We start from the raw sequence: 25,040 nt of genomic DNA on the forward strand, positions 1-25,040 counted from the left end.
AATAATCAACCTTAAACTTCAATTCCACATTATAGCTAGCTGAAGGGAAGAAGAATGAGGTAGAAGAATGGCAGAGAAAGAGGACAGGAACTAAAAAGGGGCTAGAGCAAATTCAAGGCAAGGATGTTAATCTGAGGTAAATCTGTCAAATGATGCAATTTACTAGCTATAAGCCTAAAAATATATTATCATGTTATAGCTGCCTTTGAAAGATTAGTTCACTAGCGGGTTAAAGTGATTTCTTATGTGCTAGGAATACTTACAGAGAGGAGGAAGGAAAGGGAAGTACTTGAAGACAAGAGAAGTAAAAGGGAAGCCTACAAAAGTAGGAGATGGAAAAGGAGGAAGAGAAGGAATCCCTCTTCTCACTGCTTCCACTAAACAAATTAACTTGCTACTAAATAATTTGATATAAAAGCCTGTACAAACTTTCTATTCTATTTTTCTTTAAAACAAAAAGCACAAAAAGGAAGCAAAGGCAAAAAAGCCAAAAAATAAACCTCAAACCTTGTCTCAAATTCACACCGATACCTCGTAATTTTGCCTAATTCAATAAATGAATTTTTATTTAAATAAATCACATTCTTAATTTTAAACTGCTTAAAATTTCTCCCTTTGGGACCTTTGATACTTCACATGGATAAAGATAATTTATGAAAAACTGATCTGAATAAAAAATCAGGGTAAATCCATGGAGGAGGCATAAAAGTGACTGACTGACAATATTAATACCTCTTTTTTATTAATATTAGCTTTTTTTGGGTGACTTTTCAAAAAAGATAAAATATAACCAACTTACCAGGTGTACTTAAGTACATAATATAAATAATAAAACACTGTTCTGGAAAGCAGATTCAATGTAAACAAAGTTTTTTTTTTTTTTTTTTTTTAAAGTCAAACCATTACTAAATCATTAGAAATGTTAGTAAACCATGCATTTTCAGAAGCCATTTTCTTCTGGACTGTAAAGCAGCTGATGAATTACAAAAACATATTAGTCGTTAAAAAAAGTCCTTTAAATGATTAAAGACTTCTTTTAGATGACAGTGAAATGCAATCACAGCTTTTTGATTAGGTAATATTTAAAGAAATGTGCAATGGTCTAGTAAGCCTGCTCCCTCAAACAGTATGCATCTGTTCATATCACTGTATACAGTATGTATATTTTTGATGTAGATAAAAAATTGTTATTCATATATCTCAAGGTCACAAAAAAAGAAAATACATTTAAGGCAGATGCATGTCAGAAGGTCTAGGGCCACTGGCAATAGGTTTAAACAGCATTAGAATGAAATTAACTTCAGGTAGTTCTCCTAAGGCTCTAAGTAGAAGTCTATTCACATGCAGTCAAAGGAAGGGTTAATTAATAGGAGAGAGCCCAGGAAGTGCTGGTTTAGCACATGCCTGCAGGTCACTCTGGACGGGAGGCGGGGTGCTGGGGGAGGGACAGGTCATGCAGAGGGGAAATACCATGAACGGGAAGCCAGAGCAGGAGAGGAGTGAGAGACACAGACTCACTCTGTCTGCGGTGCGGCGGAACAGTCCGTGGGATCCCCTGGAAGGAGCCCTGCCAAGAAGAGAAGGAGGGAGCACAATACCCACCCTGTGCAGAGAGAGATGGGGTAGGGAGGTATAATAAAAAAGGGAACCGAAAAATAGAGAAACCAAAGTCATACTTTAAAAAAAATAACAATAGTGTTAATAAGAAGACAGATTTCATTCTTTTTTAAACACAGATAGTTCAAATGATTAAAAATACAACATACCAAACCTAGGTATTTTTTCAAATATTGTAAGAAAAAATTATTTTCCCGTAGTATTTATAGTAATACATAAGAAATAAAATATTATTCTTTTTGGCATAGGTTACATTTATCATCATATAGTTCTTTTTTAAACAGCAGATCCCAGTCTTTTAACGTGAAAGCATTTAAAAGGGGAGATAGAGTTTTAATCGTCAAACACAGAAATTGCATCAATTATAAATCAGGCAACAAAAAACTATCATACAAAAAATTTTCATTTCTTTTTAAATCATAGGTTTCCAGAGGATTAGCAGGTGAAATAAAGAACATTGGCTGAAGATAGCAGAACCAACACAGCATTAAAAAGACTTAGGATGTTTTGAGAGTAAGTATTGTCAAGAATCTGACATACAGGCCACAGGTTAAACATGCATGCTTTTTTTAGTATGAGTAACTTATGGCTTCTTAGATTTACTTAATAACATTATCAGAATTGGAATATATCTGCAATAGCATTTACTTCAATTTCCTCACTTTCCAGATAAAACTGGGTTATCAAGAAAAAAATTTGTTCAATGTCTCATAAATAGAACCAGATTGGGTCTCAGGTCGGTTCCTAGCTCCCTCACCAACTAAAATATAACTACAAATAAAACTACTAAAACACTAACAAAACTGTCAAGGAAAATAAGCTGTAAATCATCATCATCATATCCAGTTCAATTTGCAAAAGAAGGTAAGCATAATTTTTCAGATGAATTAATCTGACATAGAAATAATTCATTAGAAAATTACTAATATAGTTTTTATTGGTGTTTACAGATTTAATAAACACTGGTTCAAATAAAATTTTTTTCCACTTCTGTATCAATATTTCTTGGCTCAGTTCAGTATAATCAGATACTTATTTAAATATAAGAGTAATCATAGCTATACTGGCTCACTATAAAAAACAAAATGATCCACTTTCTCTGTTAATGAAGGGGGAAAATAGCTCCAAGAAATCATGTGGAATTAATTATTTTTAGAATATCCTAGTATATCATAATCTGATCTTCTGAAATTATTGTCTTTTCTCCAGTAATTTAGCCACAGATATTTGTGAAAAGAGCTTAGAAAATATTTAATAGGGTGATAATCCCAAGTGTTCTCCAAAGATAAGCATGATACAATTCTATTTTGCTGTTTCAGAAATGTTTTAGTTCAAAAGTTTTACACAAAACAAGTCTTCAACCAAGAAGGGACATGCACTTTTGCTATGAGTTTCACCAGGGCCAAGCTTCTACCCACTGAACTGGGTAAACACACTTTCAGATGGGTATTTTGTAGATGAGCTAAACCAGCAGTCAGAGATTCCTTTTCTAAGAAATAAATTCTCTCTGAAGGTTTGTGAAAATAGTACTAACTGGGAGTCGGGGAACTGTTTTTCTTTGGATCTTCCCTAAGTCCTGAAACCTTGAAAAAGTCACTAATCTTCTGTAAGCCTCAGTTTCCTCATTTGTAAGATGCAGGATTGGAATGTGCTACAGAATGAATTGTTTGTGTTTCCCCAAAATTTCATATGTTGAGACCTATTCCCCCAGTGTGATGGTATTTGGAGGTAGGGACTTTGGGAGGTGAGCAAGTAGGTCATCAGGGTGGAACCTCATGAATGGTAATCTTAGTACCCTTATAAAAGAAACCCCAGAAAGCTCTCTTGCCCCCTCCACCAAAAAGGAACACGAGGAGATGGTTGTCTATGCAGGCCCTTGCCAGACATTGAATCTGCTGGTGTCTCTGCTCTTGGACTTCCCAACCTCCAAAACTGTGGGAAAAAGACTTCTATTGCTTATAAGCCATCCAGTCTATGGTGTTCTGTTACAGTTGCCCAAATAGACTAAGACAAAATGGTTCATTTCTAAGATTCTTTCAGTTTTTAGAAAGTTCATAGAATCATTATCCCCACTCCAATCATGGTTATCCTTTAATTTTATAACTATTTATATGGCATTTAAAACAATCAACTTGGTATTAAATGTTCTTGAATTAGTTCTTTGAAATAACTTAAGTCAAAGTATCTGCCACAATACCTAGAACCTGGCAGGAGTTTTAAAGGATGTTCAATGTCCTACTTTTTTTTGTTTGCCTAACAGTCCCTAACACACAGCAGACTCTAAATAATCGTTTATGGATTTAAACTGAATTAAAGGGATCCCTGGGTGGCGCAGCGGTTTGGCGCCTGCCTTTGGCCCAGGGCGCGATCCTGGAGACCCGGGATCGAATGCCACGTCGGGCTCCTGGTGCATGGAGCCTGCTTCTCCCTCTGCCTGTGTCTCTGCCTCTCTCTCTCTCTCTCTGTGTGACTATCATAAATAAATAAAAATTAAAAAAAAAAAAAGAAAAAAAAATAAACTGAATTAAATAAAGCTATTAAAACATAAATGAAATTATTGTATTTAACTAGAGATGAAGCTATAATATCAGGGCTGGATACACATTGCAAGCACCTAAGAATTTTAGAAACAAAACAATGATACCCATCTTTACTCACCCAAGACCAATAAATCATGATCTCTGGGATGGGCTTGAGTATGAGAGGGAAAGAGAGACAATCTTGTGAAAGAAATACGTAAATAGCTATGCCTGCTCCTGCCAAGGGGCTCCTGTTTATTGAATTGGTTGAAGAGCTGTCATTTCAGTTTATGCCTAGAAAGGCAAAGAATATTACTCATTTTACTTTAGTCTCCCTTTCACTTTTCCACCCCCATCTACCTAATTCCTACCAAGCCTTCCAAACGCAAGCCCATTTCAAACCTATTCCCTAAAAGCTTCTCTGGATCCTACCTAAATTCATTATGATCAATCTTGTTTATAAATATCTACGTCATTTAATGAGCACTTGTCTTAAGGAATTTTTCTTCTGCTTTTCATTGTGTTGATTTGAGTATTTCTCTCTTCTATGAAATATAACCATCCTGAGAATAGCTTTCTCACTTTTCTGAGTGTCAACTACAGCTTCATTATGTGACTTTCAGAGAGTAGAAATATACTTTGATTAAAATTTAATAGGAGCAGTACTTCCAGTTCTAGAAAGTTCCATCAAAAGATGAAATAGGTAACACTTCCCTCTTTTCTTTCTGCAAAGTACAGGCAAAAACTCTGGACATTATACATGAAATGAACATGAAACTCTGAAAGGTGGAGCTAAGAAGATAGAACAGCTAGGAATCTTGAAATCTGAGGACAAACATAGTAGAGAATGCCTGGGTTATCTTTTTGCTTAATGTATCCTAGACTAGGTGATGGAGAAGCCAGCACACAGAAATGCCAGTGAGTGAAGACAAAAACAAAAATAGAAACAGTGTCAAGAGAATCCTGAACCATGTCAAAGAATCAGGAAAGAGGCAGCCTAGCAGTTCATATAACCTGTACACAATGACCTGCTAAATGTCACAGGAGAAACTGTAGCCCCAGCCCCTAATCCCAACAGAAAAGACCAACGAGTGAGCCTAGGCTTCCATCCTTGCATGGCTCTAATATTGTCGTATGTCATTCTTGAGGTGTGTATAGGAAATATTTAAGACACTTACATTACAAATGGGGGAGAGAAAGGGACTTAAAGGGTAGTAAGGTTCTCTACTTAGTAGACTACATAAGTTATGTAGGTATAATACCTACAACAACTATAACAGTTCCATACAAACTGATACACTCAAAACACTTATGTATAAACCAAAATGGAACTCTAAGAGATATATGTAACACACAGAAAGGCAAGAAAAAAAAAAATAGAAGCAAAGAAGAGAGGAAGAAAACAGAAGAGAGGAAATAAAACAAAAAATAAAATGGCAGGCTTAACATACTGATACATTAAATAAAAAGAATGTACAGATACCAAGTAGAGAAACTAGCAGAGTGGATAAAGAATCATGACACAATCATATGCAGGTCACAAAAATTCACTTTATATATAACAATATAGTTGTTTTAAAGTAAAACAAGAAAAAGTTCTACCATGCAAAAAAGCAAAAGAAAGTAAGAGTGGTTATAAATTAGTATCAAATAAAGGAGGATTCAAAGCAATTACCAGGTACAAAAAGTGATCTTATAAAATGATAAAAGGGTCAATCTACCAAAAAGACATCGTGATCCTAAATGTGTATGCAACAAACTACAGAGCTGTGCAACACATGAAGTAAAAACTGATAGAAGTGAAAGAAGAACAGTCAAATCCACAATTACAGTTGGATAGTCCTAACACTTCTCTCTTAATTGATAAAACAATTAGGCAATTAAATTAGCAATGATACAGGACTCAAGGATGCCATCAACAATGAGGATCTATTCAATATGTACAGAATATTCCATCCAGTAACAGCCAAATATACATTCTTTTTAAGAGTACATAGAACATTTACCAAAACATTTACCATAGAATATTACCACAGTGTAGGCCATGAAACAAACCACAGAAAACTAAAATAACAGAAATTGCACAGAATGTGTTTTCTGACCACAAGGGAATCAAATTAGAAATTAGTAATAGAAAAATTTCCAAACACTTGGATACTAAACAACATATTCATGGATCAAGGAAGTTTCAAGGAAAATTAAACACACACACGGCATATACATCCTGAATACAAAAAAAATACATATTGAAAGTTGTGGAACACAGTTATAGCAGTAACAGAAAAGAGGAAGAAAACCCCAGATCAGTAACTGAACTTAGGAAAAAAATACCAAAATAAACCAAAAGTAAGTAGAAAGAAGAATACAATCAAGAGCAGAAATCACTGAAACTGAACACACAGAAAAGTAATCAAAAAGTAATCAATGAAACAAAAAGCTGGTGCTTTGAAAAGTTCAATAAGATTGACAAACCACTACAAATGATAAAGAGTATCAGAAAGATGATTCAAATTGCCAAAATCATGAATGAAACAGGGTCACAACACAGATCCTCCAACCATTAAAAGGGAATACTCTGAGTAACCTTACAGTCATAAATTTGACAAATGAGAAGAAATGGACAAATTTCTCAAAACCGCAAACTAAGAAAACTCATCTGAGATGGCAGAGATCATCTGAATAGGTCTATAACAATCTAAAAATTTCCCCCAAAAAGAAATCTCCAGGCCTAGATGGTCCACTGGAGAATTCTGCCAGTGTTTAAAGAATTAATACCAATTCTACACATTCTCTTCCAGAAAATAGAACTAGAGGAAAGAATACTTCCCCATTCATTTATGAGGCTAGAATTACCCTAACAGAAAACCAGACAGTGATAGTATAAAACAAAAACAAAAACCAGAAATCAACAGATTATTACTCCTCATGAATACAAACATAAACAATCCTTAACAAAATACTATTGATTAGAATTCAGAAATATATAAAAGAATTATGCACTGTAAGTAAGTGGCATTTAGGTCAACAAGATTGATTAAAAAATGATCAATGCAATTAATATACTAAAGTGAAAAAAAATGACACATTCATATGTATTAGCATAGCAAAAGGACTGAACAAACTCCAACATACATGATGAAAACTCTCAGCAAACTAGAAATAGAAAGGAAATCCCTCAACTAGATAAAAAGCATCTTTCAAATATCTATAGCTAACATTTAATTAATGGTGAAAGACTGAATGCTTTTCCCCCTTTACATCAGGAACATGGCAAGAATCTTCACTTTCATCATTCTTATTCAACATACAGTAAGTGGCATAGGATCAGAATAGGAAATAGAAGACATACAGATAAAAAAGTGAGAAAATTGTTCCTATTTGCAGATAAGAAAATTGTTCCTATTTTGATGACATGTGGTCCACATATAAAAATCCGTATCTACAGGAAAAACTCCCAGAACTAGGAAGTGAGTTTCCTAAGTTCATAGGATAAAAGATCCATATACAAAAATCAATTGTATTTCTAAATACCAGCAATGAACACATGAAACTGAAATTTAAAAGACAATATCATTTTAATTACTCAAAATGATAAAATACTTAATAAATCTAAGAAAGCATATGCGGAACTTATATTCTGAAAACTAGAAAATGTTGATTAAAGAAATAAAAAAGTGATATAAATTAATGGAGAGATATACCTTATTCATGGACTGGAAGACCTAACACACTAAAGATGCTAACTCCAAAAGGATATTAGGTATAACACATTTTCTGTCAAAATCTTGGCAAGATCTTTTTTAGATAAACACAAGCTAATTCTAAAATTATGCAGAAAAGCAAATAAATTAGAATATATAAACAATTATGAAAAAGCAAAAGTACAAGGAATCATTCAACTTAAGACTTTTTATAGTTATAGCAATCAAAATAATGTAGTAATGGTGGAGGGGTAGACACATCGATCAATGTAACAGAAAACCCAGAAGTAGATCCATACAAATATATAATCAACTGATCTTTGACAAAAACACAAAAGCAATTCAATAGAAAAAGGATAATCTTTTTAAAAATTGATTCAAAGCAATTGGATATTTGTTGGAAAATAATGAGCCCTGACTTAAGTCTCATACCTTACATAAAAATTAACTCGAAATGGATCATAGATTTAAATGTAGAATGTAAAACTAGAAACACTTCAGAAGAAAACAAAATTTTCAGTGTCTTGGCCTTGGTGAAGAGTTTAGATATAATGTAAGAAGCACAATTTATAAAAGAAAAAATATTGATAAATTGGACTTAAGAATTAAAATCTTTTACTCTTGAGTGACTCTTTGAAGAAGATGGAAAGACGAACTATTGGGGGAAAATATTTCCAAACTACAGCCTTTACTCTTATGTAAAGGACTCAGAGAATATATCAATAACTCTAAATTTAACAGTAAAAAAAAAATAAAAATCAAGTTAGAAAATACGACATGAAGATATATTCAAGAAAATGGCAAATAAGCACACAAAGAGACATTAACACTATTAGCCATTAGAGAGATAGAAATTAAAACTACACTGATATATTACTACACACTTCTCAGAATGGCTAAAATTTAAAAATAATAACACTACTAAAAGCTGATAAAGATGCAGAGAAACTATCACTCATACAATGTTGATGAGAAACTGTTCTGGCAGTTGTGATAAACAGTTTGGGAATTTTTTTGAGTGCTAAACACAGAATTATCATATGACCCAAAAATTACACTACTGGGCATTTATCCCAGAGAAATGAAAATTTACATCTATACAAGATCCTCTACACAAGTACTCACAGCAGCTTTATTTTTAATAGCCAAAAACTAGAAATGATCAAAATATCTCTCAAGAGATGAAGTGGTTAAACTAACTGTGGATCATCCATATCAGGGAAATCTACTTGGCAATAAAAAGGAACAAATTATTGACAGACACAAATTCTTGGATGAATTTCCAAGGTGTTATTCTGAGTGAAAAAAAAAAAAAAAACCAATCTCAAAAGCTCACACACTATATAATGTCACTTATGCAAAATTCTTGAAATGTCTGAATTATAGGTATGAAAAACCAGATTAGCGATTGCCAGGGGTTAGGAATGGTAGAGGAAGAAGGAAATTATTGTGACTATTAAAAGGAGGCACACATAGCAGAACTTTGTAATGGCACAATAATTCTGCATCTTAAATATGGTGGAGTTGCTGGAATCTACACAGTTATAAAATGGCACAGAACTACATATATACCAATGTCAATTTCCTGGTTTTGATATTGTACTATGCTAACATAAAATGAAATTATTGTGGGATAATGGTGAACCGTACAAAGGATCTTTCTGTACTATTTTTATAACTTTTCATGAACCTGTAAATATTTAAAATAAAAAGTAAAAAAAAATAGAGTAATAAAACTATAATGCACACTAGAAGAATACAGAGGAAAATTATTCAAAACACTGATTATAGTGGTAGGGTCATATTTTTGGGGGGGGGGATGGAAAACATATTTAAGAAAATTCTCATCTCTATAAACTAAAGGTAATTTCCTAAGTATGAAAAAGAATAAAGATAATTTACTCCTTTCAACAGTAAACAATGGAAATAGCTATAAAATACATGACTAACTAAACTATGAGACCAGGCAAGTTCAGAAATACTGGACATCTGAGCAACACTAAGCAGCAGCACTAAGAGCAAGTGTTGCTTCCCCATGATTCCCTATCTATTGGGAGTGTTTCTAAAACAAAAGAGAACTTGTGGAAAGAACTTAACTTAGAAACTTATTAGACTTAGATTTATAATTTGTAAGGAAAGGATGGGAGACCTGACCTTCAGCAAAAAGATCGCAGAAGCAAGACAAGTTCCCAGATGCATGGCTCTGTTTTAGCGGTGAGTGCTGGAACACAGTACACTCCTGAACTCAAGTATACTGTAAGTTACAGCAGTTTTAGGATGGATCTGAGAGCCAGAAGGTCTAGTTCTCAAATTTGGAACACATTTCTACCACCCTCTGGTCCAGAAACAGAGCCTAACTCTCCTATCATCTCTGATTTACCTTTGCTGTCTGCTTGTGAGCATCATAAACTAAGAATTGGTGAAGCTCCTGCTTCTCCGGGACAGTGCTTTCCTGTCCTGGGGACACTCACCCCGGCCTCAGCCCGGCTCCTCGCGGGCCCCTCTCCCTTGGATGTCTTTTGTTTCTTTATTTCTTTTTTCCCTGTCTTCCTACCTTGATAGAAGCGTGAACTCTTCTCACTGTAGCATTCCAGCTGTTCTCTCTAAATCTCAGGCCGAATTCGTAGATTTTCAGGATGATTTGAAGGTTATCTAGGTAATTTGGTGGGGACAGGTGACTTGGGGACCCTACTCTTCCGCCATCTTGCCCCTCCTCCTCATAAACTAAGAATTAAGCAATGTCTTTGATTTAGTATCCAAAACCCTTAGCACACTGGATTGAAACATAGAATAAACTACTCAAAGTTCATGAATGAATGAATGAATGGTCTTATGGTTTAAAACCAGAAGGAATGTACTTTTTTTCTGGGAGGGGGTCGTCAATTCCAGCTACTTAGTTCAGGTTTAAAGCCTAATCTAGGGCAGCCCCGGTGGCTTAGCAGTTTAGGGCCGCCTTCCGCCCACGGCATGACCTTGGAGACCCTGGATTGAGTCCTGCATCAGGGTCCCTGCATGGAGCCTGCTTCTCCCTTTGTCTGTTTCTCTCTCTCTGTCTCTAATAAATAAAAAATCTTAAAAAAAGATATAAAGCCTAATCTAATGACCACCACACAGAACTGAATTATGGATAGTCTGAAATGAAATGCTGTAGAAATGGAAAATACCCCTCAAATGGTAAAGATACACAAACAAACCCAAAAATCAGAATGTAAAATATCTCAATATCTTTATATTGATTCCATGTTTAAATGATACGACTGGGTTAATCAAATATTTTATTAAAATTAAATCTGTGTGAGGTGCCTGGGTGCCTCAGTCAGTTAAGTGTCTGTCTTCAACTCAGATCATGATCTCAGGGTCAAGGGATCAAGCCTCAATCAGATCCCTGCTCAGTAGGGAGTCTACTACTCCCTTTCCCTCTGCCTTTCCCCATTTGTGTGCACTCTGTCTCAAAAAAATAAATAAAATCTTTAAAAAATAAATAAATAAAACTAATTCTGTGTGTTTCTTTTTACTTTATTTTGGATAGTAGGGCATTTACCTTATATGTGTAGCTCACATTATATTTCTACTGGAGCACGAATCTAGAGGGCAAAGTGCCTAATTTTTTCATAGTTGATACTATGAACTCATGAAGTTCTCTAACTTTAGCCAGAAAAGTATCTTTTTGCTCCTCTGAGTCTACTTTAAACTTCTGATGACTTTTTAGATGAAATGGTAGATAGGAGGTGCTTTCTGTTAGAGAAATCACAGTGGTTTCTCTAAAACACTTTGTTTTATATAAAAACAAAGAGCAGGAGGTATGCATATGAATATATTCCATCCAAGAGGAAAAATAAAATATACTTGTAGAAAAACATACCTGGGATATCTGACATATAGTTTTAACAATATACAAAATATTCTAATTATACTTTAAGTTGGTGGGACAAAAACAAAATAAAGGAAAAAGAAAACACGAAAAATAAAAGCGTCTGAATTCAGGGTTCTAGAGGCAATTTCATTTCATAAAGCCTAACAAGACCAAGTCTTCATGTAAAAACATTTGTGTGAACTCCGTGTGGGATAAGATAAGGAGCTGTGAGCCAATTCCTCCAGAACACTTGTAGCTCTTCCCTCAAACAGCTGCTTTTTCTTAACATAGAGGTGAGAACAGATGACAGTTTTCACCTGAATTTAGTGTGGGGATTTTTACTTAACACTGAATTGTTAAAACTTCCTGATTCATGATTAGTTCGCTTATTTCTCCCTTTTCTGGAAGACTTTAGGAAGCTTCCTGGAATGTTCTTACTTGCTTGCAAAGGGCCTGTGGCACTTAGCACTAACAATACTGAGCTGTCCTAGTAGATGAAACTCTATCACCAAAGATTTGTCTTTCATATACTCAAGTCCCCTCCACACTCTGAATCTACATCTCCACTTAACTTCTGATTAATTTCTTCTGAAAGACTGATTTGATCAAGTTACTTCTTGAAAGCTAATAGAATTATCCATTTCTCATTGATTGCTATCATTAAATTTCTAAGAGTAAAATCTTTCTATATCTATACCCTTGATGTACAAGTCAATAAATTAAATTCTATATTACACAAATGAAATGGATCCCAGTAGTAGAAAACTTTGGTGCTATCCTTTTTTTTCTAGCTACACTGCAGATACAAACTTTGCTTCTTTCAATGGATACTTTATACAAAGCTTTAAAAATGCCCTATTTGGTTCGGCACTGAAGGGCACAAATTTAGACACCCTTAAATTTATGACCAGACAAGTCACTCAACTTCTAAAATAAAATAGTCATATAATAGTCATATACATATAACAGAATTCTTGTTGTGTTGTCATAAATACATGCAGCTAGATTGTGATAGCTCAGCCACACAGATGGCTCCTGTCAGCATTTAGCTCATTGAAACAGGCCATATTCAATGGCCCATTTCTAAAAATGACTGACTAGACATTAACAATTTAAAAATAATTACGTGAAACATTATAATTATTATTTGTTTAAACACCAAAGTATATGAATATTTCACTTAAAATACTTCTAGTGGCATATGCTATATATAAACAATAGTGAATATAAATAAACACTTCCACAAAGAAATAAATCATTTAATTCCCTTCAGAATATATATGAGTAGTAAAAGGACACCTCTCCAATTGGGATAAAATGGAATACTGAAGAATAAAATCAGGACGTTAATCTCACATAAATTAACTAATAATGCTACCCACTCCCAAATCAGGAAGGCATATAGTGTAAAAGAAAAAGGACTTAGGTAGCAGTCATCTGAAGACAAATCTTTGGGTTATGATGTTCCTTTCATTTAATATTTTGTCTCATCTCCCAGGCAAGCAAAAAAAAGGGAGGGAGCAGAGTTCTTTAACAGTACATACATCATGCTGCCCCTGGCAAACCCTTTTTTCTTTGGAAATTATGTACAGTTGACATGATTTCTGCGATATGTCTATGATAAGGTTTTCTGATTTTTTTTTCTATTTTATAAATAGTTATGATAGGAACATACTTAACTATGACATTTTGAGATATATGCATAATCCAGTAAATCTGAGACATTAGATCATAATTCTAAGCACAAAAATTGCTGATAATGTGGACCACATTCTAATTGTTCAACTTATTTTAGTTATATACATATCTATTAAATACACCATAAAATGGATTAAATCTTTGATTCACTACTAGAAACTAATTCTAAGAGAACATTTAAAAATGTATATAAAATCATCTTTTCTCACCTCTTTGCTATATAATAATGTGAGTTCTTAAGATACGAGAGAAAACTAGTAAAGATCTAATTGTGTACATTCCGAATTTCAACTGGTAGACAACTTTCCCACTGATACTAATATAACAGCATTTCTTTCTACACTCAATTTTAAGAGTAATCCATGTGAGCCATTATGTGACAGGTCAGGTGGATCCTTGGGTCCATCTTATAATCCCTTCTTGGAGATTCAAGGGGATAAATAATAAGAAGGTTGATAGTGTGAGTCTAGAAAGGTTTTCTGGTATTTTGGCTTCTCTAGTTCAGTAAGATGTTTAAACAAGTGCTTTAAATGTATATATTGTGAAAATTTAGAATTTACTTAATGTGCAATCTTCAAACACTGATGTTAAATGCTTTGAAACAACACTGGAAATACATCTAAAACATTTTAAATGAATCTTTTCACATAAGCGCCATCTTTTCTCACATAATCACCATCTTCCTAGTATTCTTAGTCTTACTTCAACTACTTTTGTGTGAATGATTAGATACGCTCCACACTGCTGTTCTTTGCAGGTTACCCATCTCGCCACTTTATCAGGTACTCTGTCCCTCAGATGAGAATATTTCACCAGAAGCAAGACTTCTCCATTCTCCTCCGACGGTACCATAATTTCCTATAGCCCATTCTTATCTCTTTTCCCTCTTTCTTTCCCTCCCTAAATCTGAAATCCACTTCCTTTATTTTCCTTTATTTCTTCCAAAAATGTCTATTTTTATTTTATGTTTCTTTCCACCTCCTAAATGGCTGCCAACAAGTATTATAGATGGTATCTCTCTTTTCTCCACCATCTTTCAATGCTTTCTACTACAAACAGATTTCTTCCTCGGATGCCAGGAAATGTTCTGAGGACATGCTTATATATGCCTCATAAACCTGATTTACATTTTACTTCAGATCCTCAACTAACTCAGAGAGTGTCATTTAAATTTCTCAATATATTTAGGGAATGGTAAAGAACAAGGGCTCAGACTATAACTTTCAAACTTCCCAAACTCTTATGAGCCAGATCAAAAAAATGTTGCCTACGCTAAACTTGGGGATTTTGAAATACAACATGTTTTGATTCTCTAAATCACTACCTAATAGACTCGTTGCCAAAGAAGAATCCCAACTGCATTACCCAACATCAATATCTTTTTTAAATATGTTGAGTTCCTGCTAAAAAAAGAACATGTAGAGTCAAGTATAACTTTTTAGGAGAGAAAAGAAAATCTTTATTATTGTAAAATGATTTCTAAGATACAATAATTTTATTTCAAATGAATCTTAAGTGCCAAAAACCTAAAAATCAACTTTAAAAACAAACTCAATATTTAATGTTAATAAGTTAATAATTGTCTTAATATCATGTATTACATTACATTAACTAAGTAAATAAATATATGTAACTACCTCTTTACCTAAATACAACTCAGTAAAATTACTTTTTCAGTAATTCCTGGATAAAATTTTTAATTCTATCTTTCAAATGGGCTTTAACACCAACTTCAACTACTTCCCTAAACATACAACTGTGCTGCAGTTGAAATCATGTACTTACTATTGCCTAAATGTATCTTTCTACCTCATCATCACTTTTACTTGTACTGTTCCTTTTGTCAAGAATATTTCTCCCATTTCAATAGCAAAACCTCTCTCAATCCTTCAAGGCTCCTCAGTGTACCTTTGTGGGAAGGCACCTTGAACTAGCAGTGAACAGCCTGAAGCTACAGTATTGTCTCAGTCACTGATTGATTATGAAACTTTAATATCCCACTTAATCTCCTTGCCTTTTGTTAGCTTAGATAAGTATAAAACAAAAGTCCTAACCTAGGTGATTCTAAAATAGTAGATGGCAAGAAAGCCTAAAGTCTGGGTTTGTTAGGAGTGTTGGACTGAAAAACGGACCTTCATTTCACCCAAAATTATAGTAAACTAAGCAATGTCTTGGGGTTGTTTCCCACCATTTACCTTTGATTAATATCCAGTTTTCAGAACAATAAGATCGAAGAAGCTAGAGATGGTATAAAAACACCCATGAGGATGGGAAAATGGAACTTCTCACACTTAAAGAAATTACCAATCTACTTAGTAACAGTATCAGAAGGCACAAATATCTGTGAGGAAACTGGAGAAATGGGGGAGGCCCAAACTCCTATCTAGAAGCAAAAGGTAGCCTTATTTTGCAATTTCCTCAAACCTGTAAGTTTCCACCTCCTTTAAAGAAATATTACATCATCTCTGTCTACCAGTATATTTCACTTTCTAGAATTCAACCACAACCTTTACCTTCTTCAACAAGCTCCTTGATTCTTCCAACTAGACCTTCCTCATCTTTTGAACCTAACAAAACTCTCTTCACTTTAATTGTATCACATCACCAGTTCCTTTGATAAGTACCTGCTAATGGAAGAAGGAATCCTTATTGGACTGTGTATTTTCTTCCCCAATTCCTACTTCTACTTCAAGAGCCTAGTAACTGAGATGGGAGCTTACAAACTTCTGTTGAATAAATTAATTATTAATTAATAATTAATAAATTAATTATTAGCATTGTACCTTAGAGCACACAGAGAAAATTACTTATTAGATGAAAATGAAAAAAAAGTAATAAACTTTAAAGCCTATAGTTAGGTTTTAAAAAATTGGATTGCTGATTACATTAACCATTATGGTTCCCTGTTCATTTTATGTTACTAGGATTCTACTGCTAAAATAAGGCAAAAGAAGAGTCAAAAGTGGCTTATTAGGCATTTTCTTAACAAATAATGTCTATTAGTTGGCACCCAACAACAGGATTATGATGACTGGATGGCCATGTGATGATTCTCTGGCTCAGGAACACCCTGAACTAAGTTTCAGAACTCAGGTTAAATTATGGTCAGTGTATTTTAGACTAAATATATTCCAAAAAATAAGAAAGCATGGTTACTTTCTACTGTTTAGAAGAAATCATTCCCAAATCATTCCTTAAACATAACCTTAACTATCTATATCTTAATGCCTTTATACTTGAGTAATTGTAATAGAATATATTTGAAAGGTTTCAACAACAACAAAAGAATAAGCTACATCACGTATTTCCAGAGTCATGCTGCTAAAAAGGGAAGACTGCATTCTGTGGATTTCTGTTTCTTTTAGGGCATGGGGAAATACTACTCTCATAAATACATGCAATGAGAGACTAGACACTCAAATAAAATGGGCTACAGTGTGCAGAACAGAAAAGCTATTAAATGCACATTCATTTATATAAGACAAACAAGAGAAGCTTTAGAAAGCACATAAACACCTAAAACACAAGAAAAATCAACTTACCTAGAAAAAATTACAGTCATGGCAGATTCAAAATTATTAGGTTAGAGGAATAAGAGTGGAATAAACATTGAAAGAGTAAATGACATGCGAAGAGGTTAAGGACATATGTTACTTACGGGAATTCTTCTCCAGGGTGTTTGAGTATATTTATCAGCATATGTGCACTTTTCCTCTTTAGATTTCTGGTGGCAGTTACACCGGGTTGCCTGAATAAAGTCACAAATGTTGACACCGGTGTAATTCCATATACACATATTTACATACAGAGTAATCAGAGGCTCTCTCAAAGGGTACAAAAGGGTACAAGACCACCACCACAGAAACAGGGCAAACAGCCAGGTCTATTCAGTAGTTTCCCATCTGATTCAGAGATTGGGTTCTAGAGTCAGTCAGTAAAGCTAAAATTTTGAACAGTAAGAACTTTGGGAATCTCTTCATTGTCCATGAACACATTATTTATGATCCTATGTATATAAATATATACAATACTATGTATATGAATGTAAAATATATATATCAACATACAGTTTATAAAGAATACAATTGCAAAATACAACGTATTTCTCTAAACTATAATGGTACTATAGACACTACACCACAGTTTCTTAAATTTATTTTTGATGGCAATAAACTGGATATTAAATACCACCCGTCCACAAGTTAGGTTGTCTATTTATACGTGCAGTGCTTTTAAGCCTCCTTAATAATGTGTTAACCTTACTGGACTAAAGAATTTGAAGGACCACTGCCTTTTGATAAGATCCATCTGACCATTTCAGTTCACAAATGAATCCTCTACATATGGTTTCACTCAAAGCATACTCATTTAGTCATTTATACAACACAAAGCAATGTACCTAATTGTGTGAACTTTGGTCTCTCAAATAAATAAGTATCAAATTTTTAAGAAAGAATGAAAACAATGATAATGAGAATTTCTCTCTAGTATGAAGTTGGACTATAACCATATTATGTATTAAACAACCTCACTGGAGGTAAACATACTTACTCTCTTGTACAAAAACCCACATAGCAAATTCCTTTTTTTTTTTTTTTAAGATTTATTTATTCATGAAAGACAGAGAGAGGCAGAGACACAGGCAGAGGGAGAAGCAGGCTCCAGGCAGGGAGCCTGATGCGGGATTCGATCCCAGGACTCTAGGATCATGCCCTGGGCTGAAGGCAGACGCTCAACTAATGAGCCAACCAGGCATCCCATCACATAGCAAATTCTTGATTACTGCATCAAATTAAAACTATGTGTCTAGTTTAAAAATATTTATCAAAATTCAGAATTTTTCTTAATTTTAATCAGATTGTTCCCTTTTCCATATATAAAAGATCTAATTAAAAACAGCTCTGTAGTATAGACATTTTTCCATTCCTTATAGTACAGACATATTTCCCATTCCTAAGAAATGGGATAGTCACTGAAACAGAATTCACTAAAGAAGCAGACAACTGAAAAGTCTGTCTCAATGGGGCACCCAGGTGGCTCAGGTGGTTCAGCGTCTGACTCTTGGTTTTGGTTCACATGATCCCAGGGTCCTGAGATGGAATCTCACCTCTGGCTCTGTGCTCGGCACAGAATCTGCTTGAGATTCTCTCTCTCCCCCTGTCCCTTGCCCTGTTCATTCTCTCTCTCTCTCTCAAAATCTTAAAAAAAAAAAAAGTATCCTAGAATTCACTGTAATGGGATATAACTTTTAATATATATGGGAGGTATGTAAAGATAAAACATTTACCTCTTTTTTAAGATTTTGAGAGAGAGAGAGAAAGAGAGAGAGAGAGATCACAAGCAGGGTAGAAGGGGAGAGGGAGGAGCAGACTCCCAGCTAAGCAGGGAGCCTCATGCCAGACTCAATCCCAAGACCCTGTGATCATGACCTGAGCTGAAGGCAGATGCTTAACCGACTGAGACACCCAGGCGCCCTAAAACATTTATCTTAATGCAAACATATTATGTATTCTATCCTGAGTACTGCAATTCCAGAATTAATTTCCTTTTTGTTGTCTATGTGTTAGCCTGCTTAATTAAGCTGAGTTCCATTTTCTATGACTCTATAAAGGAAAGTCTACACAAGTAATTTCACCAGATTATTTGAAGGACTCAATGAGAAAATGTATCTAAACTAACTATTACATAAGTAGTATATTGAGGGGAAAATAAAAGGGTACTCTCAGCATTTTAAATAAGGTTTAAATAGCTGAGCTTCTATACTTTCCAGTTAAATTCTTGGAGCGTTGCAATCTGATTTTATATATGCACATTTCACACAAAATATGAATTCAACACTTTATACTGTCACTTTTCTGAAAGTCTGCATGCACACACAGGCTAGGGGTGCTTTTTTTAAAAAAAAAAAAGGTAAAATTCATAGAAAGCTAGAACTAGAAAAGGACTTTGAAATCACTGAGAAAATCCTTCACATTTTTCCTTTTTTTTTCTCTTAAATTCCAGTGTGGTTAACATACAGGGATAAATGAGTTTAAGATATATAACATAATGATCCACCAATTCCATACATTACTGTGCTCATCAAGACAAGCACACTCCTAATTCCCTTCACCTATTTCACCCTCCCCATCCACCTCCCCTTTGGTAACCATCTGTTTGTTCTCAACAGTTTGTTTCCCCTCCCCCCATTATTATTTTTTTCTTAAATTCCACACATGAATGAAATCCTATGGTATCTGTCTTTTTCTAACTGGTTTGTTTCATTTTGCATTATACTCTCTACCTCTGTTGTTGCAAATGGCAAGATTTCATTCTTTTTTATGGCTGAATGATATTCTAATACATATACATATATGTGTGTGCTTAATGGAATACATATTTATGTGTATACACATACACACATATGCACTCTTGCATATATATAAACCATATTTTCTTTATCCCCTCATCTTTTGATGGACACTTGGGCTACTTCTATAGTTTGATTATTGTAAATAATGCTGAAACAAACATAGGGGTGCATATATCCCTTCAAATTATTGTATTCTTTGAGTAAATATTCAGTAGTGTAATTACTGGATTGTATGGTAATTCTATTTTTAAGTTTTTCAGGAACTTCCATATTGTCTTCCACTGTGGCTGCACTGGTTTGCATTCCCATCAACAGTGTACAGGGGTTCCTTTTTCTCCACATCCTCACCAACACTTATTGTTGAGTTTTCTTACGTTAGCCCTTCTGACAGGTGTGAGGTGGTATCTCACTGTGACTTTGATTATCCCTGATGATAAATGATACTGAGCATTATTTCATGTGTCTGTCGGCCATCTGTAGGTCTTCACTGGAGGAATGCTTATTCATGTCTTATGTGCATTTTTAAATTGGATTGTCTTTTTGGTGTTGGTGTTTAGGTTCTTTGTATATTTTGGATACTGACCTTTTCTTGAATATGTCACACACAAATATCTTCTCCCTTGCAGTAGGCTGTCATTTAGTTTTGTAGGTTGTTTCCTTTGCCATGCAGAAGCTTTTGATTTTGATGTAATCCCAATAGGTTTATTTTTGCTTTTGTTTCCCTTGCCTCAGAAGAATGTCACTATGACCAATGTCAGAGAAATTACTGCCTCTGCTCTCTTCTAGGCTTTTTATGGTTTTAGGTCTCATATTTAGGGTCTTTAATCCATTTTCTAAAAGACTTTATTTACTCATTTGAGAGAGAGGGAGAGAGAGTATAAGTGAGGGGAGGGTGAAGCAGACTTCCCACTGAGCAGGGAGCCCTATGTGGTGCTTGACCCCAGGACCCTAAGATCATGACCTGAGCTGAAGGCAAATGCTTAACCAACTGAGCCACCCAGGTGCCTTGGTCTTTAATCCATTTTTAGTTTATTTTTGTGTAGAGTGGAAGAAAGTTGTCCAGTTTCCTTCTTTTGCATGTAGCCCTTTCAGTTCTCCCAACACCATTTGATGAAGAGAGACAGTCTTTCCCATTGCATATTTCTGCTTCCTTTGCAAATTAATTGACCATATAATTGCGGGTTTATTTCTGAGTTTTCTATTCTGTTCCACTGACCTATGTGTCTATTTTTATACCAGGGCCATGCTGTTTTGATTACTACAGCTTTGTAATATAACCTGACATCTCAAATACCACAAGTTTTGTTTTTCAAGATTGTTTTGGCTATTTGGGGTCTTTTGTGGTTCCATACAAATTTTAGGATTCCTTATTTTAGTTCTGTGAAAAATGCTGTTGGTGTTTTGATAGCAAGTGTATTAAATCTGGAGATTGCTTTAGGTAATACAGACAATTTAAGAATATTTGTTCTTCCAATCCATAAGCATGGGATGTTTTTCCAATTCTTTGTGTCATATGTTCAATTTCTTTCATCAATATTTTATAGTTTTCAGAGTATAAGTCTTTCACTCTTTGGTTGTTTATTCCTAGGTATTTTATTCTTGGTGCAATGGCAAATGGGATTGTTCTATTAATTTCTCATTCTGCCACTTAATTATTAATACATAGAAATACAGTAGATTCCTGTATGCTGATTTTGCATCCTGCAAGTTTCCTAAATTCATTTATCAATTCTAATAGTTTTTTTGGTGGAGTCTTTTGGTTTTCTACATAAAGTATCACGTTATCTACAAAAAGCGAAGGTTTTTCTTCCTTACCAATATGGATGCCTTTTATTTCTTTTTGTTGCCTGATTGCTGTGGGTAGGGTTTCCAATACTATGTTGAATAAAAGTGGTGAGACTGGACATCCTTGACTTGCTCCGCCCTTAGAGGAAAAGCTCTCAGTTTTCCCCCATTGAGTATGATGTTAGCCATGGATTTTTCATATGTGACCTTTATTATGTTGATGCATGTTCCCTGTAAACCTACTTTCTTGAGGTTTTTTATCTTGACCAATGTTGTACTTTTCCAAATGCTTTTTCTGCATCTCTTGAAATGATATGGTTATCTTTTGTCTTATTGTGGTGATGTATCATGTTGATTGACTGGCAAATATTGAACCATCCTTGCATTCCAGCAATAAATCCCACTTGATCATGGTGAATGATTGCTTTAAGGTATTGTTGGATTCAATCTGCTAGTATTTTGTTGAGGAATTCTGCATCTATGTTCATCAGAGATCTTATCCTATGGTTCTTTTTGGGATGTCTTTATATGATTTGTTTATTGGTAGTTTTTTGATTACTGATTCAATTCCATTGCTGATAATTGCTCTTTTCAAATTTTCTATTCTTCCTGCTTCAGTTTAGAAAGATGACGTTTCTAGGAATTTATCCATTTCCTCTAGGTTGTCTGATTTGTTGGCGTAAAAGTTTTCAAAATATTCTCTTACAATCATTTGTATTTCTGTTCTGCTGGGTGCTATTTCTCCTCTTAGATTTGTGATTTTGAGTCCTCTTTTTCTTAGTAAGTCTGATTATTAGACTTATTAGATATTTATCAATTTTGCTGATCTTTTCAAAGAGCCAGCTCCTGTTCTCATTGATCTGTTCTACTGTTTAAGTTTCTGTATCATTTATTTTTGCTCTAGTCTTTATTATTTCCTTCCTTATGCTGGTTATGAGTATGGTTTGTTCTTTTTCCTAGCTCCTTTAGGGGTAAGGTTAGGTTGTTTATTTGAGATGTTTCTTGATTCCTCTTCTTTTTTTTTTTTTTTTTTAAGATTTTATTTATTCATGAGAGACACCGAGAGAGGCAGAGAGACAGGCAGAGGGAGAAGCAGGCTCCCCACAAGGAGCCCAATGCAGAATCATGCCCTGAGCCAAAGCCAGATGCTCAACCACTGAGCCATCCAGGTGTCCCGAGATGTTTCTTGCTTCTTAATGTAGCAATTTTTATTTCTCTCCACATAATTTTTCATTCATTCTTTAAGAGTATGTTATTTAACCTCCATGTATTTACTCTTTCCAGGTTTTTTTCTTGTGGCTTACTTCCAGTTTCATAGTGCTGTAGTTAGAAATGATGTATGGTATGGCTTTGACTTTCTGAATTTTTTGAGACTTGTTTTGTGGCCTAATATGTAATACATTCTGGAGGATGTACCATGTGCACTTGAAAAAAATGTGCATTCTGGCTTTTAGGATGTAATGTTCTAATCACATATGTTAAATTTATCTGGCCCAGAGTGTCATTCAAAGCCACTGTTTGTTGATTCTGTTTAGATAATCTGTTCGTTGATGTAAATGAGGTGTTTAAGCCCACCACTATTACTGTATTATCAGTTAGTTCTTTTATATTTGTTATTAACAATTTTATGTATTTGGGTGCTCCCATGTTGGATGCATACATATTTACTATTGTTATATCTTCTTGTTGGACTGTCCCTTCAATGGTTATATAGTGTCCTTTATCTCTTGCTAGTTTTTTTTAAGTCTATTTTGTCTGATATAAGTACTGCTACCCCGACTTTCTTTTCACACTCATTTGCATGATAAATGTTTCTCCATCACCTAACTTTCAATCTGCAGTTTCCTTTGGTTCGAAATGTGTCTCTTGTGGCAGCATAAAGGTAAGTCTTGTTTTTGTCCTCATTCTGTCACCCTATGCCTTTTGATTGGAGCATTTAGTCCATTTACATTCAATGTAAGTACTCACATATATTTATTGCCATTTTGTTGCTTGTTTTACAGTTCTTCTCTGATCTTTTTTTTTGCTCTCTTTTAGGCTTTCTTTAGTGAGATACTTAGATTCTTTTCTCTTTACTTTTTCATATCCATTACTGGGACTTGATTTGTGGTTACAAATCAAGGTTTGTATGTAACATCTTCTGCATATAGTAGTCTATATTAAGTTGATGTGTCGCTTAAGTTTTAACAAACTCTTTATTCTTCTCTCTACATTTAGGTAACATCCTTTTATTTTGTGAATCCCTTGACTGATTTTTATAGATACATTTATTTTTTACTGCTTTTATGTGTCCTACTTTTTCTACTCTTACTTATAGTCTTTCCTTCTCAAAGAGTCTCCTTTAGCATATTTTGTGAGGCTGGTTTAGTGGTCAATAACTCCGTTAGCTTTTGCTTGTCTGAAAAATTCTCTCTCTCCTCTGAATGATAGCTTTGCTGGATAGAATACTCTTGGCTGCAGATTTCACCTCTCAGCACTTTGAATATATCATGCCACTCCCTTCTGGCCTGAAGTTTTGATGAAAAATCTGCTGATAGCCTTAGGGGGTTTCTCTTTTAATGCAATTGTGTTCTTTCCTCTTGATGCTTTTAGAATTTTCTCTTTATCACTACTTTTTGCCATTTTAATTACTATGTGTCTTGATGTGGACCTCTTTGGATTAATTTTGTTGGAGGATCCTCATGCTTCCCGGATCTAGATGTCTGTTTCCTTCCCCAGAGTGGGGAAGTTTTCAGCTACTATCTCTTCAAATAAATTTTCTGCCTCCTTTATGCTCTTCTTCTTCTGGGATCCCCATATATTATGTTTGATGGACTCTCTGAGTTCCTTAAGTCTATTCTCATTTTGCATAATTTTTTTTTCTTTCACCTGCTCAGATTGATTATCTTCCATTAATCTCTTCCAGGCCACTAATTCATTCCTCTGCTTCTTCTATGCCTGCTATTTATTTCATCTAGTTGTATTTTTTATTTCATTTGTTGTGTTATTTCTGATTGTGGTTCTTTTTCATTTCTTTGTTAAGGATCTCACTGATGTCTTCCACTCTTTTATCAAGTCCAGAGAGTATCTTTATCATCATTACTTTAAATTCTTTATCAGGCATATTACTTATATCTGTTTCCCTCAGAAGTCTCTTATTGTTGTCTTGTCCTTTTCTTTAATTTGGGACATATTTCTCTGTCTCCTCATTTTGTCTAACTCCCTGTGTCTGTTTCTAAGTGTTAGGAAATTCAGCAATGTCCCCTGCTCTTGAAAAATAAAGCTCTTATGAAGAAGAGGTCTAGAGTGCCCTGCAGTGCAGTGCTCCCTGTTCCCCAGGCATTTCACCGGTGGAGTTTCTTCTATGTGTGTTGTGTATGCCCTGGTGTTGTGTCCTGTTCACTTTTTCTTTTGTCTGCAGAGGTTCTCTTTGCCTGTTGTGGGCAGTGCTTGGTTCCAGGCTAGGGTGCAGTGCACAATTTTAACACCTTGGGCTTCCACAGGGCCTACTGCCAATGGGCCCTTGCAAAATGCCT

At 34.6% G+C, this 25,040-nt stretch overlaps 1 protein-coding gene across 12 annotated transcripts in view; it reads right to left on the bottom strand.

The window, feature by feature from the left end:
• The window catches only part of CCSER2 (coiled-coil serine rich protein 2), a 186,111-nt gene that overhangs the window by 16,140 nt on the left and 144,931 nt on the right, over window positions 1–25,040 (bottom strand). For 5 of the 12 annotated variants that reach the window (XM_041750642.1, XM_041750641.1, XM_041750643.1 and 2 more), the window contains one exon: window positions 17,047–17,136. In XM_041750642.1, the coding sequence (XP_041606576.1) occupies window positions 17,047–17,136 (90 nt within the window). Of the gene's footprint in view, window positions 1–1,470; window positions 1,604–17,046; window positions 17,137–25,040 lie in introns of all 12 variants that reach the window. The other 7 variants (XM_041750651.1, XM_041750650.1, XM_041750646.1 and 4 more) reach the window with 4 other exon arrangements.

This window comes from Vulpes lagopus, chromosome 3, assembly GCF_018345385.1.
Source record: "Vulpes lagopus strain Blue_001 chromosome 3, ASM1834538v1, whole genome shotgun sequence".
Classification (NCBI taxonomy): domain Eukaryota; kingdom Metazoa; phylum Chordata; class Mammalia; order Carnivora; family Canidae; genus Vulpes; species Vulpes lagopus.